The sequence below is a fragment of the Carassius auratus genome, unplaced genomic scaffold, assembly GCF_003368295.1.
Source record: "Carassius auratus strain Wakin unplaced genomic scaffold, ASM336829v1 scaf_tig00011294, whole genome shotgun sequence".
Classification (NCBI taxonomy): Eukaryota; Metazoa; Chordata; class Actinopteri; order Cypriniformes; family Cyprinidae; genus Carassius; species Carassius auratus.
This window is the reverse complement of record NW_020524189.1, coordinates 780,882-797,644: the sequence shown is the minus strand read 5'-3', so window position 1 is coordinate 797,644 and position 16,763 is coordinate 780,882. Positions and strand designations below refer to the sequence as shown.

General features: G+C 36.1%; 1 protein-coding gene across 4 annotated transcripts in view; it reads right to left on the bottom strand.

Annotated features, from left to right (window-relative positions):
• LOC113073063 (FERM domain-containing protein 4A-like) overlaps positions 1-16,763 on the bottom strand; it is a 127,433-nt gene that overhangs the window by 64,065 nt on the left and 46,605 nt on the right. Inside the window, exon 1 of one of the 4 annotated variants that reach the window (XM_026245959.1) lies at positions 16,222-16,386. The exons of 1 other annotated variant lie outside the window; for it this stretch is intronic. In XM_026245959.1, coding sequence (XP_026101744.1) covers positions 16,222-16,287 — 66 coding nt within the window. In that variant the 5' untranslated portion in view covers positions 16,288-16,386. Of the gene's footprint in view, positions 1-8,522; positions 8,982-16,221; positions 16,387-16,763 lie in introns of those variants that run through there. 2 more of the 4 variants (XM_026245958.1, XM_026245956.1) reach the window with 2 other exon arrangements.

Genomic DNA, 16,763 nt, shown 5'->3' with positions numbered 1-16,763 from the left:
ATGTTATTTGATTGATACTAGCAGGGATGTCAATACATACTTCTGGTGCTGTATTTATGGTGGCCTACTGTTTGATCAAAGTTGAACCCATCAATATTGGATTAACCATGATCAATAAAATATTTATCATGGTGAACATAGTTTCAGCTCAAATGCAAAGGATTAAAAAAGAATAACGAAAACAACAGAATTGAAATGACTTGGTATTAGAAACCAATGTAAAAGAGAAATGCAGTTGTTAGCTTTTACAATAGTAAAATCATACAGTATGATTACAGAGAGTGTAATGACACTGTGTGCCACTAAACCTCATTCACTTACAGTCCGTGACAGCTGAAGTCTAATGAATAAGTACAGAAGCACATGGGTTTCTGTTTGTGTTCATGCTGCTATAGTACTGAGGCCAAATACAGAGCTATAGAACCAGGACAACTACAATAACTCATTCACGCGACTGTCCTGCCATTATGCGGCTCAATGCATATTGATTTGTGCGCAATAAACCCGATGCAGACTGTGATAGTACTATTGTAAAGCATACATGTGAAAGTATTCATGGAGGAGCATGCAGGACAGAGAGAAACAGAATTCCTAAGAACCGTCTCAATAACTTCAGCTGAATGTTTAATGATCTGTTACAAAATGCAGATGTTTTTCCTTGAATTCTGTTCAATGTGAATGTGAAAAACAGATCCTTTGAAAAATACATGAAATTCCCATTAAGCTGTATTTCATTTATGGGTTTTTGTTTAATGGAAATTATTGCATTTGAGGTCTAAAATGATCCCATGTGAAACAATGAGAGCACACGTGAACCACAAAAATCATGGTTTTGTGTCAACTCAATGTGTTTTTTCTTGGGAAATGTTGCCAAAAAAGCATACCAAGAGTTTTGAGTAGTATAGTTTGCACAAAAAAAGTTGCATTTTGCTAGGGTATTAATGTTCCCCAACCCAACTCAAAATAAAGCAAAATGAAATATGAAATATTAACATAACGTAAAATCATGTGACACTGAGAAAGTTGCATAAAAATTATGTTTTTTTTTCTCTGAAGGAAATGAGGACATAAAAACAGAAAACAAGTTGTCCAACAATAAAGCAGCATGATGTTAAATTGTGAAATACGCAGCGTCCTGTGTTTCCTGCTGTGTTCTATTGGAATGCTCAGAATATGTGTTTATGAGTCACCGGCTGCTGCTTCCTGAGTGGTGAGAATGTCATCTGCTGTCATTTAAACGTGTGAATGTGTGTGAGCGGCTATTGTGTGAAGGAAGAGGAGCAAATATTTAGAAATGGAGGTAGTCCTCAAACTTGTGATTTTGTGTGTGTCTGTGTGTAAGCAGTCTATTTTGTGAAACCCTGGGAAAAGCTGTGGTATTCAGTGATTTTACACTATACACACACTTAGACACACAAAAGACAGAAACCATATTAATCACACAGATGAGTCAGTCGACCATGTACTTTTCACACACTCACACTCTATTTAGATGAAAAAGAAACACTTAAGAAATGTAGGTCACAATAAATGTGAAGGGAATCACATAGCGAATCTGATACACTCACCTCTGAAATGAGTGTCACATAGCATCATTGAACACACTCAAAAATACACAGACAACAGTACATGGATTTGTAAGCGATTGCACACATGGCTATCCATCCATCCATCCATCTATCTATCAGATTACATAGACAAATAAATGGTTAAAAGTTTAAAACTATTTTTAAGATTTGGATTCTTATTCATGTTTTATAATAACTCTTAAACCTTCATTTCAAGTGCATTACTGAAAACATGTTGTTCGTTTCACAAACTTAGTTGAAATTTTTGTGGTGGACGAAAGCATGGCACAACATAGCTCTACATCATTCCCAAATTCTTCCTCTTCTTTTCTTTCTCACCCAAACACACAAAAGAACCTGTGGCATCTTCAGTACCATGTGACAGAAGCACAAAAAAGAGAAATAGAGCACCAGATCTGTTTGAAGTTCATGTTCACGTGCATATGCGTGCTGACCTACTTCATTCTGCATATAGGCTAATAAGTGTTTGCTCCTCAATCTTTCTGTGAGCATAAATATTTATGAGGATTATAATATAACAGCACAAGAGCACAGAGGGGGTGGCCACACACACACACACACACACACACACATGCACTGAGCCAGTGGAATTAAGCAACTCCAATCCAAGGCCACCAGCAGAATGCATAGACATTTCCTCCCTTAACACCCAGGCACACCATCACACACCCCCAGAATGACATGAATAGACTATTGAGAGAGAGAGAGAGATGAGTCAAAATGTGTGTGTGAGTGTGTGTAATGCTCTATGACAGGCCTGTTCCAGCTCATGTGAAATGATCCATTCTCTACTCTTATTTTTAGCACAAAGCTCTGTACTTGTTCATGTCTAAGGAACATTCGGGACATTTTGAGGGGTGATGCATCCTGTTTTGGGGGACAAATGTGACACTGACTGACCCTGGAATCATGCACGGGTGTTTCTGGGAACAGAACATGAGATTTAATTGAAACCAGTAGACGTCAAGTTCACATAGAGGTTGGAGTCATTTAAAAAGCTTTATGTTCTCACACATGCTGGAGATTGTGTATGTGTGTTTACGACTAGGCTGCATTCCAGTTCAATATTCAAAGTAGTTAGAACACACTTCATATCTTCCAATGATATGAGGAAATGTGTGTGTGTGTGTGTATGGACACAATTCTATTCCATCAAGCTCCTTCAGGGCAGCTGATATTGTTGTATTCACATGCTGAAGTCTGTGAGGGGTATATGCACTAGTATGCATGAGTGTGTGTGTTGTGGGATGTTTCTTCCTCCCAAAGATCAGTTTGAGCTTGAGGGGTTGTCTAAATGGAGAGGAAAACAATAAAAGTGATAGCGCCAGCTTGGTGTGTGCGTGCCTGTGTCCAGATTTCTTGAGGGCCCAAGTGGAGAAGCTAGTACATGGTGATGTGACAAAGCTCTAAATGGTCAATTTATCATCTAGACAACAAAGTAGAAAATATGTTGACATTTCTTTGGAAGGAAGCATCAACTCTGCAATGTCTGAGGCCACAAATATACTCTGGTATGAAGACGGTGACGCTATTGCATTGCAAGCTTGCTGTCCTGCTGTACATTCTTAAAATGCATTCTTGCTTTATGTTGGTAATCTTGCTGAGAAAACCAAACCCCTTGCTTAGAATCGACTGTGAGCTCACATTCAGACCCACTGATAGATTGAACCAAGTGTCTGCCCTACAGGATGAAAAGATCTTTCGCTACTTCCATTACATCATCACTTTAAAGGGAAAGTCCACCCAAAAATGAAAATTCTGCCATCGTTTACTCCCTCTCATGTCATTCCAAACTCATGACTTTCTTTCTTCTGTGGAACACAAAAAAATATATTTTGAAGAATGTTGGTATCCAAATCATAGCATGGGTGACAAATACTATGGAAGTCTCTGTTCGGTCACCAGCATTCTTCAAAATATCCTCTTTTGGTTAAAAATAAATAAATAAGTTGACAGAATAAGCTTCCATGACCTCACATTCAATTGTTATAAATGGGCGGGGTTTAAGATTAATTTGAGAAGTCACTGGAAGAAAGAGTTATGGCATTTTGATTACAACCCACAAGCTCAAAGATTTAATAAATGAAAAATGCATGAACAAATAATTCACAATAAGACCAATAAGACACATTTAAAATACAGATAGGTTGAATTTCCACTTTAAACTACCCTAAAATGGTTTGCAGACCAGCAAACCATTTTAGGCTTGTTTAAGATGGAGCTTTATTTTCCATCAGGGAACATACCTCAGTTTTCACAGAGTGATAGTTTCCTTCATATGTGCCATTAAATCAGATTATGCTATTATTATGGTAGCTAGGTATAAGAATAGCAACAGTTCAGCTAACTTTAACTTGATCAGCAAACTTCTCCTCAAAGTTTTGCCATGCCAGCCATGTCAGAATTTGACCCTGAGAATACTTCCAACACAAACATTGAGAAAATTCAGCAATGCATGAAATGCTTGCCAAAACCAGCAGCATCTGCATCCGAGTACTTGTATAGAGTCTGGCCTTTTTGAATAAAGGCAATAGAAATTATAGTTGAAGATAACACAAACACATTTCTACACATTTCCGATTACAGACACAGCATACATGCATTAGCAACTGTAAATGTGTTGCTTTAGAGCATTTAAAAGATGGCTGACATTGCACAAGCTCAAACACACACTTGCATATTATTCCACATCTATTTGCATCATGCCTGACCTGCTTCCTAATGGGAGGCAACAGAACGGTTAAATTTAACAAGCCTCAATTAGCACTCTACTTTAGCTGAGAGTTAGCGCACTGCCCAGAGACAAACTCTATAGAGCACAATACAAGACCCAATCAAAAACACACACACACACACACACACACACACACACGCACGCACGCACGCACGCACGAATGCACGCACGCACGCACACACACACACACACACACACACACACAGACAGACAGCAGTGATTCCACCCAATGCAACAAAGGGTCATAAACTCCAGCAGCCCAATAAACATCAAGGTAGAAAGGAACTGTTTTCCTTAGCCAAACTGCTACTGTAGTTTTGCTAAGAGCCTTGGATTGGAAATCTGGCTTCGAAAAATCTGCAAGTAGTCACACCATATTATAGCAAAGAAACAAGCTGAGATAAATCTATAACTCGACCTCAAAAGGAGGAAACGAGAAGGAGGAGGAGGAGGAGAAGGAAATTGGAAGCTGAAAGGACAGGAAATAGAACTAAAGCATGAAATGGTAAACGAATGACAGAAATATGTGGACAAGTAAAAGAGTAGGCCAGTTGAAGGAGAAGTGAAGAAAAAAGGGGTGAGAGGAGGGTAAGATGGTGAAAGAGACAAAAAGGACAGGGCTTATTTCATTGTCTCAGTCTAATGAAGCAGAACATATTTGTCTGTTCCAAATTTCCAACAAGAGAAAAGATTTAACTCTTATGGAAAGCCCTCTAGCTACATGATTACATTAACCTTCATACAGTACACAAACACACGCAGACATACACTCAACTCAAGTTATGCACAAGTTATTTGGAGTCTAATCATAAAACATGGAGTTGTATAATGGTGAAACCCATCAATATGTCCATTTCATATTTCACCCTGAAACCAAAAGATCTTGTTTAAAGAAGACGCCTGTTAATGGACCATTAAGATTTTGTGCACTGTAACAGTATTTTCATGATAATTAAATGCATTCCCCCTTCAATTCTTATTAATGTAATGCAAAAAATCTTACCAGTAATGCAATGCAAAACAACATACTTTCTGGTAGTATTTTCTAAATATATTTTAAAGTATATATTTTTATTATTCAATATTTTATTCTTTTAATTTATAATTCTATTTCATAAACAATTACACATACTTTATATTTATATTAATGTTCAACATTTTGGGGCTCGTATTTATTATTACTATTATTTTTAAAGAAATTATTACTTTTATTCAGGATACATTAAATTGTGACAGTAAACAAAAAACTCCAATTTTAAATAAATGCAGATCTTTTGAACTTTCTAATCATCCAAGAATCCAAGAAGTTTCCACAAAACCATTAAGCACTACAACTGTGTTCAAGATTAATAATAATAATACGTTTTCTTGAGCAGCAAATCAGCATTTCAGAAGGATTTCTGAAGGATCATGTGACTCTGTTACTGTATTTAATGTATTTTAAATCAAATAAATGCAGCCTTGGTGAGCATAAAAGATTTCTTTTAAAAAACATATTAAAAAATCTTACCCGACCTAAATTATCTAACTTTTTACAATGCAAATTGTTTTAATTTTCTTATTCTAAATATATATTTTTGCATGCACTGTAAAACATGTCAACTTATTTTGATGAGTTAAATAACTTGCCATTTTTAGAGAGTATTTGTTCTTTTGATTTCGGGGTGAAACATGGACATGTTTTTGTGAGATTCACCCACAACAACTCAAGCTTCTCTGACTCTATGATTACCCTGTCATGTATGTCTGCTGTCTGTGGGAGCTGCATGTCAAAATCACTCAAACAGATGAAAATGAGAGACACAAAAGACAAGGAGAAGGAAAAAAACATTGAGGGGAAAGAGGGGGGTTTGAGAAACCTAGTAATCAGAGAATGAGAATGAAGCCCTTGTTCCTTTGATTAAATCTCTGTCTGCTAATAGCAATAGTAATGCCTTATCAACTGCTGCCGTCCCCCAAAACCTTGTCTGCCGTCCTCACAGGAAATCCCTAAATTACAACCCTGTTTCAAAAGAGCCAATCAATGCAACCCAGTGAGACAGACACACCCCACACCACAGGCCTTTATTAAGACCAGAACTGCCTCTTAAAGACACGTAGCCGCCTAAAGACATCTAATGAAAACGTGAGGCAAAGACAAGAAAATGGGTCCATCAAAAACTTCCATCATGTTCCATTAGTATTCCATTATATAGATATACAGTAATGAAGAATCACAGTTAATCTGAGTTTCATGCACACACAAATTCACATGCTTTCGCAGTTCTGGATATTATATGCGAGTCATTCAATTTAGTTTTGCATGTCAGTCTACACGTACACGCATGTAGGCATCATGCCACAATTCAGTTAGAGCTAAGTGTCTACATTTCTCAGGTAAAACTCTGAGCAGCTGAAAGGACAGCCTCAGGCCACAGAGAATGACAGTGGAGAGGAGGAGAGCTCTGGAGGGATGCAGTAAAAATAACGTGTGTGAGGAAATCCTCTAATCAATAATTCAAACTGCTGTAATTACAGACATCTGTCTCAGCGCAAAAAGAGAAGGAGAGAGAGAGACAGAGAGAGACGTAATGTGTACTACTGCATTGTGAAATATTAAACACTTCATGTAACTTTAGTGCATAACGGGATTCACATTAAGCTGGCACACAACGAATGTAGGCCATTTCAACATCATGTAAAGAAATATACATTTTGTTAAATCTTCTTTTAATGTAATTTGAAGATAGTTTTTGATAGAAGTGGTCATGTCCCATGGTCAATGCTGGTCTGATGTCAAGAAAGTAGGGTGGCCAATGTATATGAATATATTACTGATAGTATTTAATGTTATATAGAATTTATATTGCAATTTATAATTATCAACAAACACATCCACACACGTCATGCACACACCTCACACACACACACACACACACACACACACACACACACACACACACACACACACACACACACACACACACACACACACACACATATAGCAATAGTACTACATATTATTGATATTAATGATTTTATCTATCTATCCATCCAACTACATCATTAATTATTAAAACATCATTAAATATCAATAACTTATTATTAATCAACACACACACACACACACACACACACACACACACACACACACACACACACACACACACACACACACACACACACACACACATATATATATATATATATATATATATATATATATATATATTTCAAAAATAAAATAAATAAAAAATTACAGACAAACAGAGAGATGGATAAGATGAACAAAAATAAATAAGAATAATAGTTGTTAATCATTACATTTAATATTTAAAATTAGACACACACACACACACACACACACACGCACACACACAATATATATATATATATATATAATACATTATCATTAAATAATATCAATAATATTAATAACAGATTACTTTATATATATATATTATTATTTATATCTTATCTAATAAATAAATAAAATATATAAATACATTTATTTAAGTGTACAAACTGATATGATAAAAACATCAGACTTGAAATCATTATCCTATTTTGTATTTGTGATTTTTTTAAAGAACCTGAATCTCTATGATTAATTAATTTATGACTTCTTTCGATGCCACAAAATGTCCACCCACACACACATATTCAGAGATACACACACCCACATAGAGAGCGAAAGCAAACCCATGTGTACACAGTTACACCCACACACACACACACACACACACACACACACACACACACTGTACAGCCAGAACTTTTACCCTGTGGCAGTTCCAGTAAATGACAGTCAGTTCAGTGAGGTGAAGCTCGCCATATTTTGTCTGCTAACATGATTCACATAACTGGACAGGTTGCTGCGTGTTTTTTTGGGTAATCACAGTGATGTTTAGTTGGTACCACTATCTTCAGTGAACAAACACTATTCCGCAACACTGTCATTTGAACTTGATCACAGATCTCAGAAAGCCATAACTGTGACAGTGACAGGAGAGGAAGCATGAAAACAACACAGTTCACTCTGATTCTCTGTAAAGCACTTATGCAGGTGCACATCCATCATGGCAGCAGATAATCAGCTAATTATCTCCACTGTCTCCTCAGCTGCAAGGATGCAGACAATCTAACACACTGACAGTCCTTGATAACCTTGAGCCAGCATTCAAAATCACACAAGACTCTTGGATCGTCTCACGTCTTACCCTCTCCTCACTATTTCGCCTCAACGTCCCCACCGGCAGTTTAAGGAGAAGCCTGCGGGTCCTGCCGGGCGTTACGGCTCCCTGGATCACCATGGTGTGTGTGTGAGTGTCTGGTCCGCGAGCGTTCAGCGTCTGCTGTCCCACCACAGTTTCTCTCTCCCGATCCGTCTCCACAGCTCCCTTCCACCTATTGTCCAGCCTGTCTCTTCTTGTTCGTCTTTTGAATGTGTTCACAGCTTCTTTGTTGATGTTTCTTGCACTCTTTCTGTCCGTTTCGCCTCTGTCCCTGTGTCTTTCAGCAGAGGGTCTCCTCAGGATGGTCCTCAGCCCATACTGTGTCAGCTTTCATACTGCTTCCTCAGGAGAAGCGTGTGTGAGTGAGAGAGCAAGTAGAAGGGAGGAAGGTTGTTGTTCTCTCTCTCTCTCTCTCTCTTTCTCTGGAAGTAGCCGTGGAATGGCGTGCGCTCTAGATACGTCAGCTTCGCTTCCTCCAGTCAAACTCAATCCAGGTCACTGGATTAATATGAGTATAATCACATACACACACGTGAGTCACATGACGCTGCACAAGAATGTATGTGTGTATATGTTGTGTTTATGTTAACGTTTATGATAAGTTGTAGAATATCAATTCTCCTGCTCAAACAGAATATCTGATGTTTTGCCATCTGCTGTTCAGATTAGCCATAAATCCCACGGCTGCTTTCACCAGACAGACCACACACACACACACACACACACACACACACACACGCACAAAGGGAAAATACCCTCAAGCTGCCAACAAGATTACACACTAGGGATAGTTACATGCGTGTGTAGGACATTATCGCCTGTGTGTCCTAACAGGGACCATGTCTTGTTAAAAACTGCATTAAACGCCTGTCCGTCCTTCTCTGCTCTTCAGAACTCAATGAAGCAAACAGATAGCTACACTCTTAAAAATAAAGGTTCTTTATTGGCTTTATCTGTGGTTCCATGAAGAACCTTTAACATCCATGGAAACTTTCCATTGCACTTAATGTTCTTAATAGTTGAAAAAGGTTCTTTAGATTATTAAAATGTTCTTTACACTATTCTGTAATCATCTGTAATCATTTAATCACCGTCATATTGTTACAAACTTTCTTTCTTTCATAGAATGGAAGCCGGTGGGATCAAAAGCAACACTGGACCCCACTGATATTCATTGTACAGAAAAAAGGGAGATATTTTCCTTCAAAACGAATTTCTTAATGAATAATATATGCATTTCTTGATATTTCTGAAATTACAAAATTAATCAATGCAAATTAATTTACTGGGGTCATGTGATGTTGCCAAAAATAACATTATGTGGTGTATTTGGTTTAATGCAGTTATTTGGTGTTTATGCTGTTTAAGGTAAAAAAAAAAAAAAAAAACATTATTTTTCATGTAATGTACATTATTGTTTCTCCTCTATGCACCGCATTTCTGGAATGCGTTGATTTTTATAAAGCTCATTGTTCTAAAAAGCAAGGTGTGCTATGATTGGCCAGTTATCCAGTGGAGTGAAGAAAACCAATAAAACCCATTACAAATGAAACATTTGTTGCATCCAGTGGGGACATACAGTAATTACTGGTTATAATGACTTATACTGTGTTTTTACGCATTTTGTTGTGTATCGTGCTACGTAAACATAAAACCATGTCTGCATTTGTGAAACGACAAACAACAAGCATTTCTCTACACTGCTCAAAAACTTGCATTTTGATCATCATTAGCAACTTATTTAAATATAAAAACATACTTAGGTTGTGAGTCAGAAGCGCCAGACTGTCCTTGCAAAGTTGGAACTGCCCCACTTTATTGAAACAGCCCTTTTCCCACAGATGCATTGTAGGATACTGGTTCAGGTAGCCAACTTAACCACTCAACCATTTCTAGTTGTGTCCTCTTTTGGAAAGCCAAACAAAGTAGCTTGGGTTTAGAACGAGGCGTTTTAGAAGGGGGTGGTTGACTCTCAACTTTTATAAAGAATACCTCTTTGGATTTGAGGCTTTAGTCTTTACAACTTTACAGATCTTCATCATGCACCAAGAGCTTGTAACACTCCAAAGAGAAATGAAAAACTGAAATCGCATCATATGACCCTAGAAACATTTTGTAGACAGGCAGCTTTGTCATAACTACAGCTGAAATATTGGAAATGTCTTTGAAAATTGTGTTGGACAATGGGATACCTTCAAGTTAAATATTTAAAGAACAAAAAGAAGAAAAAAAAAAGAATTGCAACTTCTGCTTGAACAAGCAGCACTCATATTTATGGTACTTTAATGTCTAGTTTTATTGCATTAAACATTTATAACGTTCATGTCACTCTCTCTCCAGAGAGAGAGAGAGAGAGAGAGAGAGAGAGAGAGAGAGAGAGAGTCATGAGCTTTCCTGCTAATCCCTGCTCAGCATCATTCATTCAGTAGCTGCTCTAGATTAGGAATATTAAAAACCTTTTCTATTTTTACAGAACTGCGAAGTCACTGAGGGTCTAGATGGCTCTTTATTTTGCTAAATAAATTTATACCTAAATTAAGCCAGTGTTGATAAACCAAGATGGGGAACAGGGGAACTGATCAATTTGTCACACCGAGTGTATTGGTTCCCTCTGCCCTCTCACACTAAACCAAGCTATTACATCCTGTGTAACTGTGACATTCGTTATATAACACAAGAGAGTGGATAAAATGCCCAGAGGGAAAGTAAACTCATACACACACACACACACACACACACACATATATATATACAGTAGACACACATACGCCTTCCTCCACAGCAGGCCATTTTTGAAAATATGTGAACAACATGTCACCATTCAAAACATGGTTAATGGACCTGTCACACTCTCACTGTTCGGCTAAATGAATTTATCCAATATAATAACACAAACAAAATCTCTAAGCACCAACCATAACACAAAAGAGAGCGTACAGCAGGCGATGGGGGAGACTGCTTGAGTCTTTCTGAGATGGTTTAATGGAGTTCTGGAGCTCTGCCTCTGTTCTGGGACTGCAGGGGCTCGTCCAGACTTTGTTTACACTGCACCCTGTAATCTCAGCCCATGGCACTGAGTGTGTGTGTGTGTGTGTGTGTGTGTCTCAGATGGCGTCCGTTGCAGTCTGCGTGGCTGTTATCCAGAGTGAGTTTTCATAAATTATTATAATTACTGCAAAACCCCCCAGACACAAAAACATCTATCCACACCAGCACTCTTCTAAGAGGTCTGAAACCGGTCCTACATTAGTATGAACGGAAGACAACTGGATGGGGAAGAAAAGGGTCTCAGAAAGCTAATTGTAGGAAAGGGTGAGGCTGAGATTGCAGAGTGAAACAAGAAAGAGGAAAAACATGAACGCTGACAGCAATCATTTGTTTGGCATGTTAGAATAATTCACTTCAGATAAGCAAATTGATAACGCTCCTGGGGTCATTGAGTCTACAAACGATCAACAGCCACTTTAATTCTCCTCATTAAAATAAAGCATATATCTGTTATCAAGCACTGCAGAAGGTTTTTGGAAATACTGAACCATTTCAGAAGAGAATATTCATAGATATCGCCCAAACAAAATTTAAAACAGACTTAAAAAGCAGTATTCTATGATTTTATAGCTTTTTTTTCCCCTGAGTGAGAATCTTATTCAAAGTCTCCTGTGCTACAGTACATACTGTAAACTCAATTTCAGTTATAATGTAGTTTCACAATGATCATTTCACCTCCAATCTCTGCTTTAAAGTACAAAATAAAACAGGTAATTGCAACATAAGCTGTAAACAAAATAGATTTTACAATAGGGAAAAAAAGGTCTGTGAGACATGAATTAAGGTAGAGTTAAGATAGTTCTGAGATATGAACACAATAGTTAGAAATAAAGTCAAAGTGTAAGAAATAAAGTCACAAATGGGAAATAAAGCTGCATTTATGAGATACAAATGTATATAAATATATTTTTAAAAAGGTTTCAGTTGTTCAATGCAAAAAAAAAAAACAGTGTACAATACAAAGTTACAATTAGAGAAATACATTTCTATTTATTAGATATAAAAAAAGTAGAAAAATCTAAGTTCTAAGATTTAAGGTTGAAGTGAGAAAGTTGCAATTTGAGATAATTTGATATAATGTCATAATTGTGGGAAATAAATGTGCATTTATAAGATTTAAAAAGTTGTGTAAGATAAAAAGTCAAATTGTAAGATATAAAGTCAAGATAGTAAGCTCTGAAATTGTAGTCACAAAAAATAAAGTTGAAATTATAAGAAATAAAGTGATTATGAAAACATAATTCACAATTACGGGAAATAAAGTTGCATTTATGAGATATAAAAAAGTTTATGTTATCAGAAATGAAGTTGAAAGTATACAAAAAGTCATATTGTAATATATAAAATCTAAATGGTAAGATTTAAGGTTGTAGCTACAAGAAATATAGTTGTAAATAGTTGTATAGTCTGTTATACAGAGTTATTGTACAAGACATAAAGTATGAGCATAATAAGTTACAATTATGGGAAATACGTTTAAATGTTTGAGATATTGATTGTCATATTGTCAGATATATAATGTACTATTTCAATAAGAAAAGGTTTATCAGCTTAGAAAATCCTCTTTTTCATGATATGGCAGAAAAATCAATCCAAGACAAAACATGGGAGTGGCCTTCTTCACCAGTACATGAACTGAAGGAACTCTTACATAACACATGGCCCTACCAAAAACCTATTCTTCAACTCCAAATAAACCTCAACAGTAAAAAGGAACACGTTTTTGTCCCTAGTGCAATGTTTGAATACTGGTTGTCATTGCTTTGCGAGCTGGAAACATGAAGAAAGATCCTGCAGTTTCTACAGGCTGAAACATTGGAACATTGCCATGTATGTGAGGTGCATTTACAATAGAAATCACTGAATCCAGCACAACACTACAGCACTGCCAAACACACAAGCCAAAGACAAACAAACACACACAATGGAGTTTATCGCCCATTCTTTAGTGACTACTTTCACCCTGTCCTCTAGTTGGCCGTTGTTACTCTTGGGAGACTCACATTCACACTTTGAAATTGCGTGTGTTTGTCTCTTTGTGTGTGTGTGTGTGTGTGTGTGTGTGTGTGTGTGAGTGTGTGTGTGTGTGTGTGTGTGTGATAAAGGGGTAATAAAATGGAATCACAGCCAGCTTTGCCCTTTACACCACCCTACTGTTCCCATGGTGACCAGCGACAGAATACTGTCCGTGCCCTCTGCCATCACGACTACTGAATCATCAACACAAACACACAGACATACACACAGACACACACACACACACACACACACACACACACACACACACACACACACACACACACACACACACAGACACACGTTTACAGAATACAGAGACTCCAGAGTGGGATATTTAAATAATATATAATCAAAATAAATTACACTTTATTATTACATTTAAATTAAATTAATATTCTATATATTTAATATATTATTATAAATATTTATTTTATTTTATTTTATTTTAATTTAATAATATAATATAATATAATTACATTTTAATAATAAAATGTATTATGTATTATGTAATAATTTTTTTCTTACATATTATAGACCAATTTCAGTGTTTGCAAACAGTAATGAAGTTTTTTGTGGGCGGAGCTTATCCGGTGGCAGAAAATACCAGTTTTAATGTCGCGTGTGTATAGAATACAGAGACAGAGACATTCTCTGATGAATAGAAAGTTCAAAAGAACAAAATGTATCTAAAATATAAATCTATTGTAACATTATACATGTCTTTACTATCATTTGAATACATTTTTTTGTTTTTCAAATCATACTTTTATTCAGCACGGAAATATTAAATTGATAAAAAATGATAGTACAGACATTTATAATTTTACGAAAGATTTATATTTATATAAATGTTGTTCTTTTGAACTTTTTATTCAGCAAAGAATGTATGACTGTTTCCACAAAAATTAGCACAAAAAGCACAAAATTATATTTTAAAATACATTAAAATAAAAAATAAAACAATTATTTAAAATTATTTCTAATAATATTTCACAGTTCGCCTGTATTAAAAAAAAAAAATGCAGCCTTGGTGAGTTTAAAAGCCAAAAAAAACAAAAAAAAAAACATTATAACTAAACCTCAAACTTGTGTACATCTTAACATACAACATCTACCTCAAATTATTATTTACTTCAGAGTATAATAACCTCACATGCTTATATAAAATATTTTCGATTTGGGACAGTATATACAGCTCTGGGAAATAACGTTCATTCTTTGTTCTAAAAAGATCTGACAAAACATTGCGCTTCACTGAAACCAGCATTTAATGTGACAGACTCAAACTTGCTTTGTGCAACTAAATTAATCTTTTCCAAAAATAACATCACAGGCATTGTTGAAATATCTTACGTCAGGAGATTAAAATAAAGGGATTATGAACCGGTTGGGTAAAAATAAACAGAGCTTTGTTTTTAGACTTCCTGACGGCACTGCAGGCTCTTGATGAGAGACAGCAGAAGCACATATAATGTTCAGCTTTCAGTGACTACACAAACCACACTATGATTATCAAAGACATTAAACAGAAATAAAAGGAAAGACATGCTGGTTCAAACATGACCTACCTTACATTTACATTTACACGCATGCACAAACACACTCACACACACACACGCACACACACATGTTTGTTTTTGTGAAAAGTGGGGACATCCCATAGGCCTAATGGTTTTTATAATGTAGAAACTGTATATTCTATGGCCCTTCACCAACCCTACCCCTAAACCTAACCCTCACAGGAAACTTTGTTCATTTTTACTTTCTCAAAAAAACTAATTATGTATGATTTATAAGCGTTTTGAAAAATGGGGACATGGCTTATGTCCTCATAAGTCACCCTCTCCTTGTAATACCTGTGTCATACCCATGTCATTATACAGAGTTGTGTCCTGATATGTCACAAAAACAAGAGCACACACACACACACACACACACACACACACACACACTAGACTACACTGTAAAAGTCTCAGGCATCTGTCAGGACTGTCACTCAAGTGAGATGACTGAATTATTCACAGCAGTGAGACTTAACAGCATAAACTTTTTCATCAGCATCATCATTTTCATCACCTTGCAGACACTGATGAAACTCAAGTTGCAGCAAAAGCGAAGATCATAGAAAAAGAACTCAAGCCCTAAAGGCACAGTTCACTCAGAATGAAAATTCATCATTTATGCTCCCCGTGTTGTCCTAAATCCAAATGACTTATTTTCTTCTGTATACTGTAAAATATTCTGAAAAAACTTTTTCACATTCATTAAAAGTCAATGCATTTCAAAACAACACTTTCAAAAAGTATATTTAAAAAATTTATATAATTTAAAAAAATTATATTTATATGGTATTTCAAAGAATATCATGGTATCACATGCAAAAAGTTATCATGGTATTTTTTGGAACTATTTATACACACATTTACAAAGGGATAAGATTCTTCATAATATTAAAATGTTCTTCACACTATAAAAATAAGGTTCCTTTGTGAACCATTAATTGGAAGGTTCTTTGAGAAACCCAAAATGATTCTTCTATGGCATGGTTTGGGAAAACTAATTTTTAAAAACCTTTTTTTCAATAGTGTAGTTGAGAAAGTAATGTAATCTGACTTACAAAGACGTCCATTAGCATGTGCTCCAAAGTTGTTTCCAGGTCATCAAGTCTTGCTGCCAGTGTCATGATGGCTTTAATATGCAGTCAAACCAAAACAACTAACTTGAAACTAACTTCGAAAAACAAAGTTGTTCACATCAAATGTTTGTGCACTACAGCAAAAATGCACAACCACTTTCCAAAAATCTGAACATCTTTAACAGGAATGTCGAAACATCCATATGCAATGTCCAAATTCTAGGATAAACTCCCAATATATATATATATATATATATTTTTAAATCATTGTGCTCTATAACAGCCAGAAGATATCTGGATCACACAGGTCCTTGGTCCTTGGCTTTGCTCCTCAGAGGTCCATCCCAGTCCAGAGAATATTAGATTGGGCTGCAGATCCAAAATAAACCTCTAATTGCGAATGTTTACAGCCACGTGAAGACCTGCCTGTCTTTGGCTCAATTCTTGAAAGTCTGCACTGTATGACAATCAAATGACACGTCTAAATCTCTCATACACTTCCTCCAGGCGTTCACAGTATCACA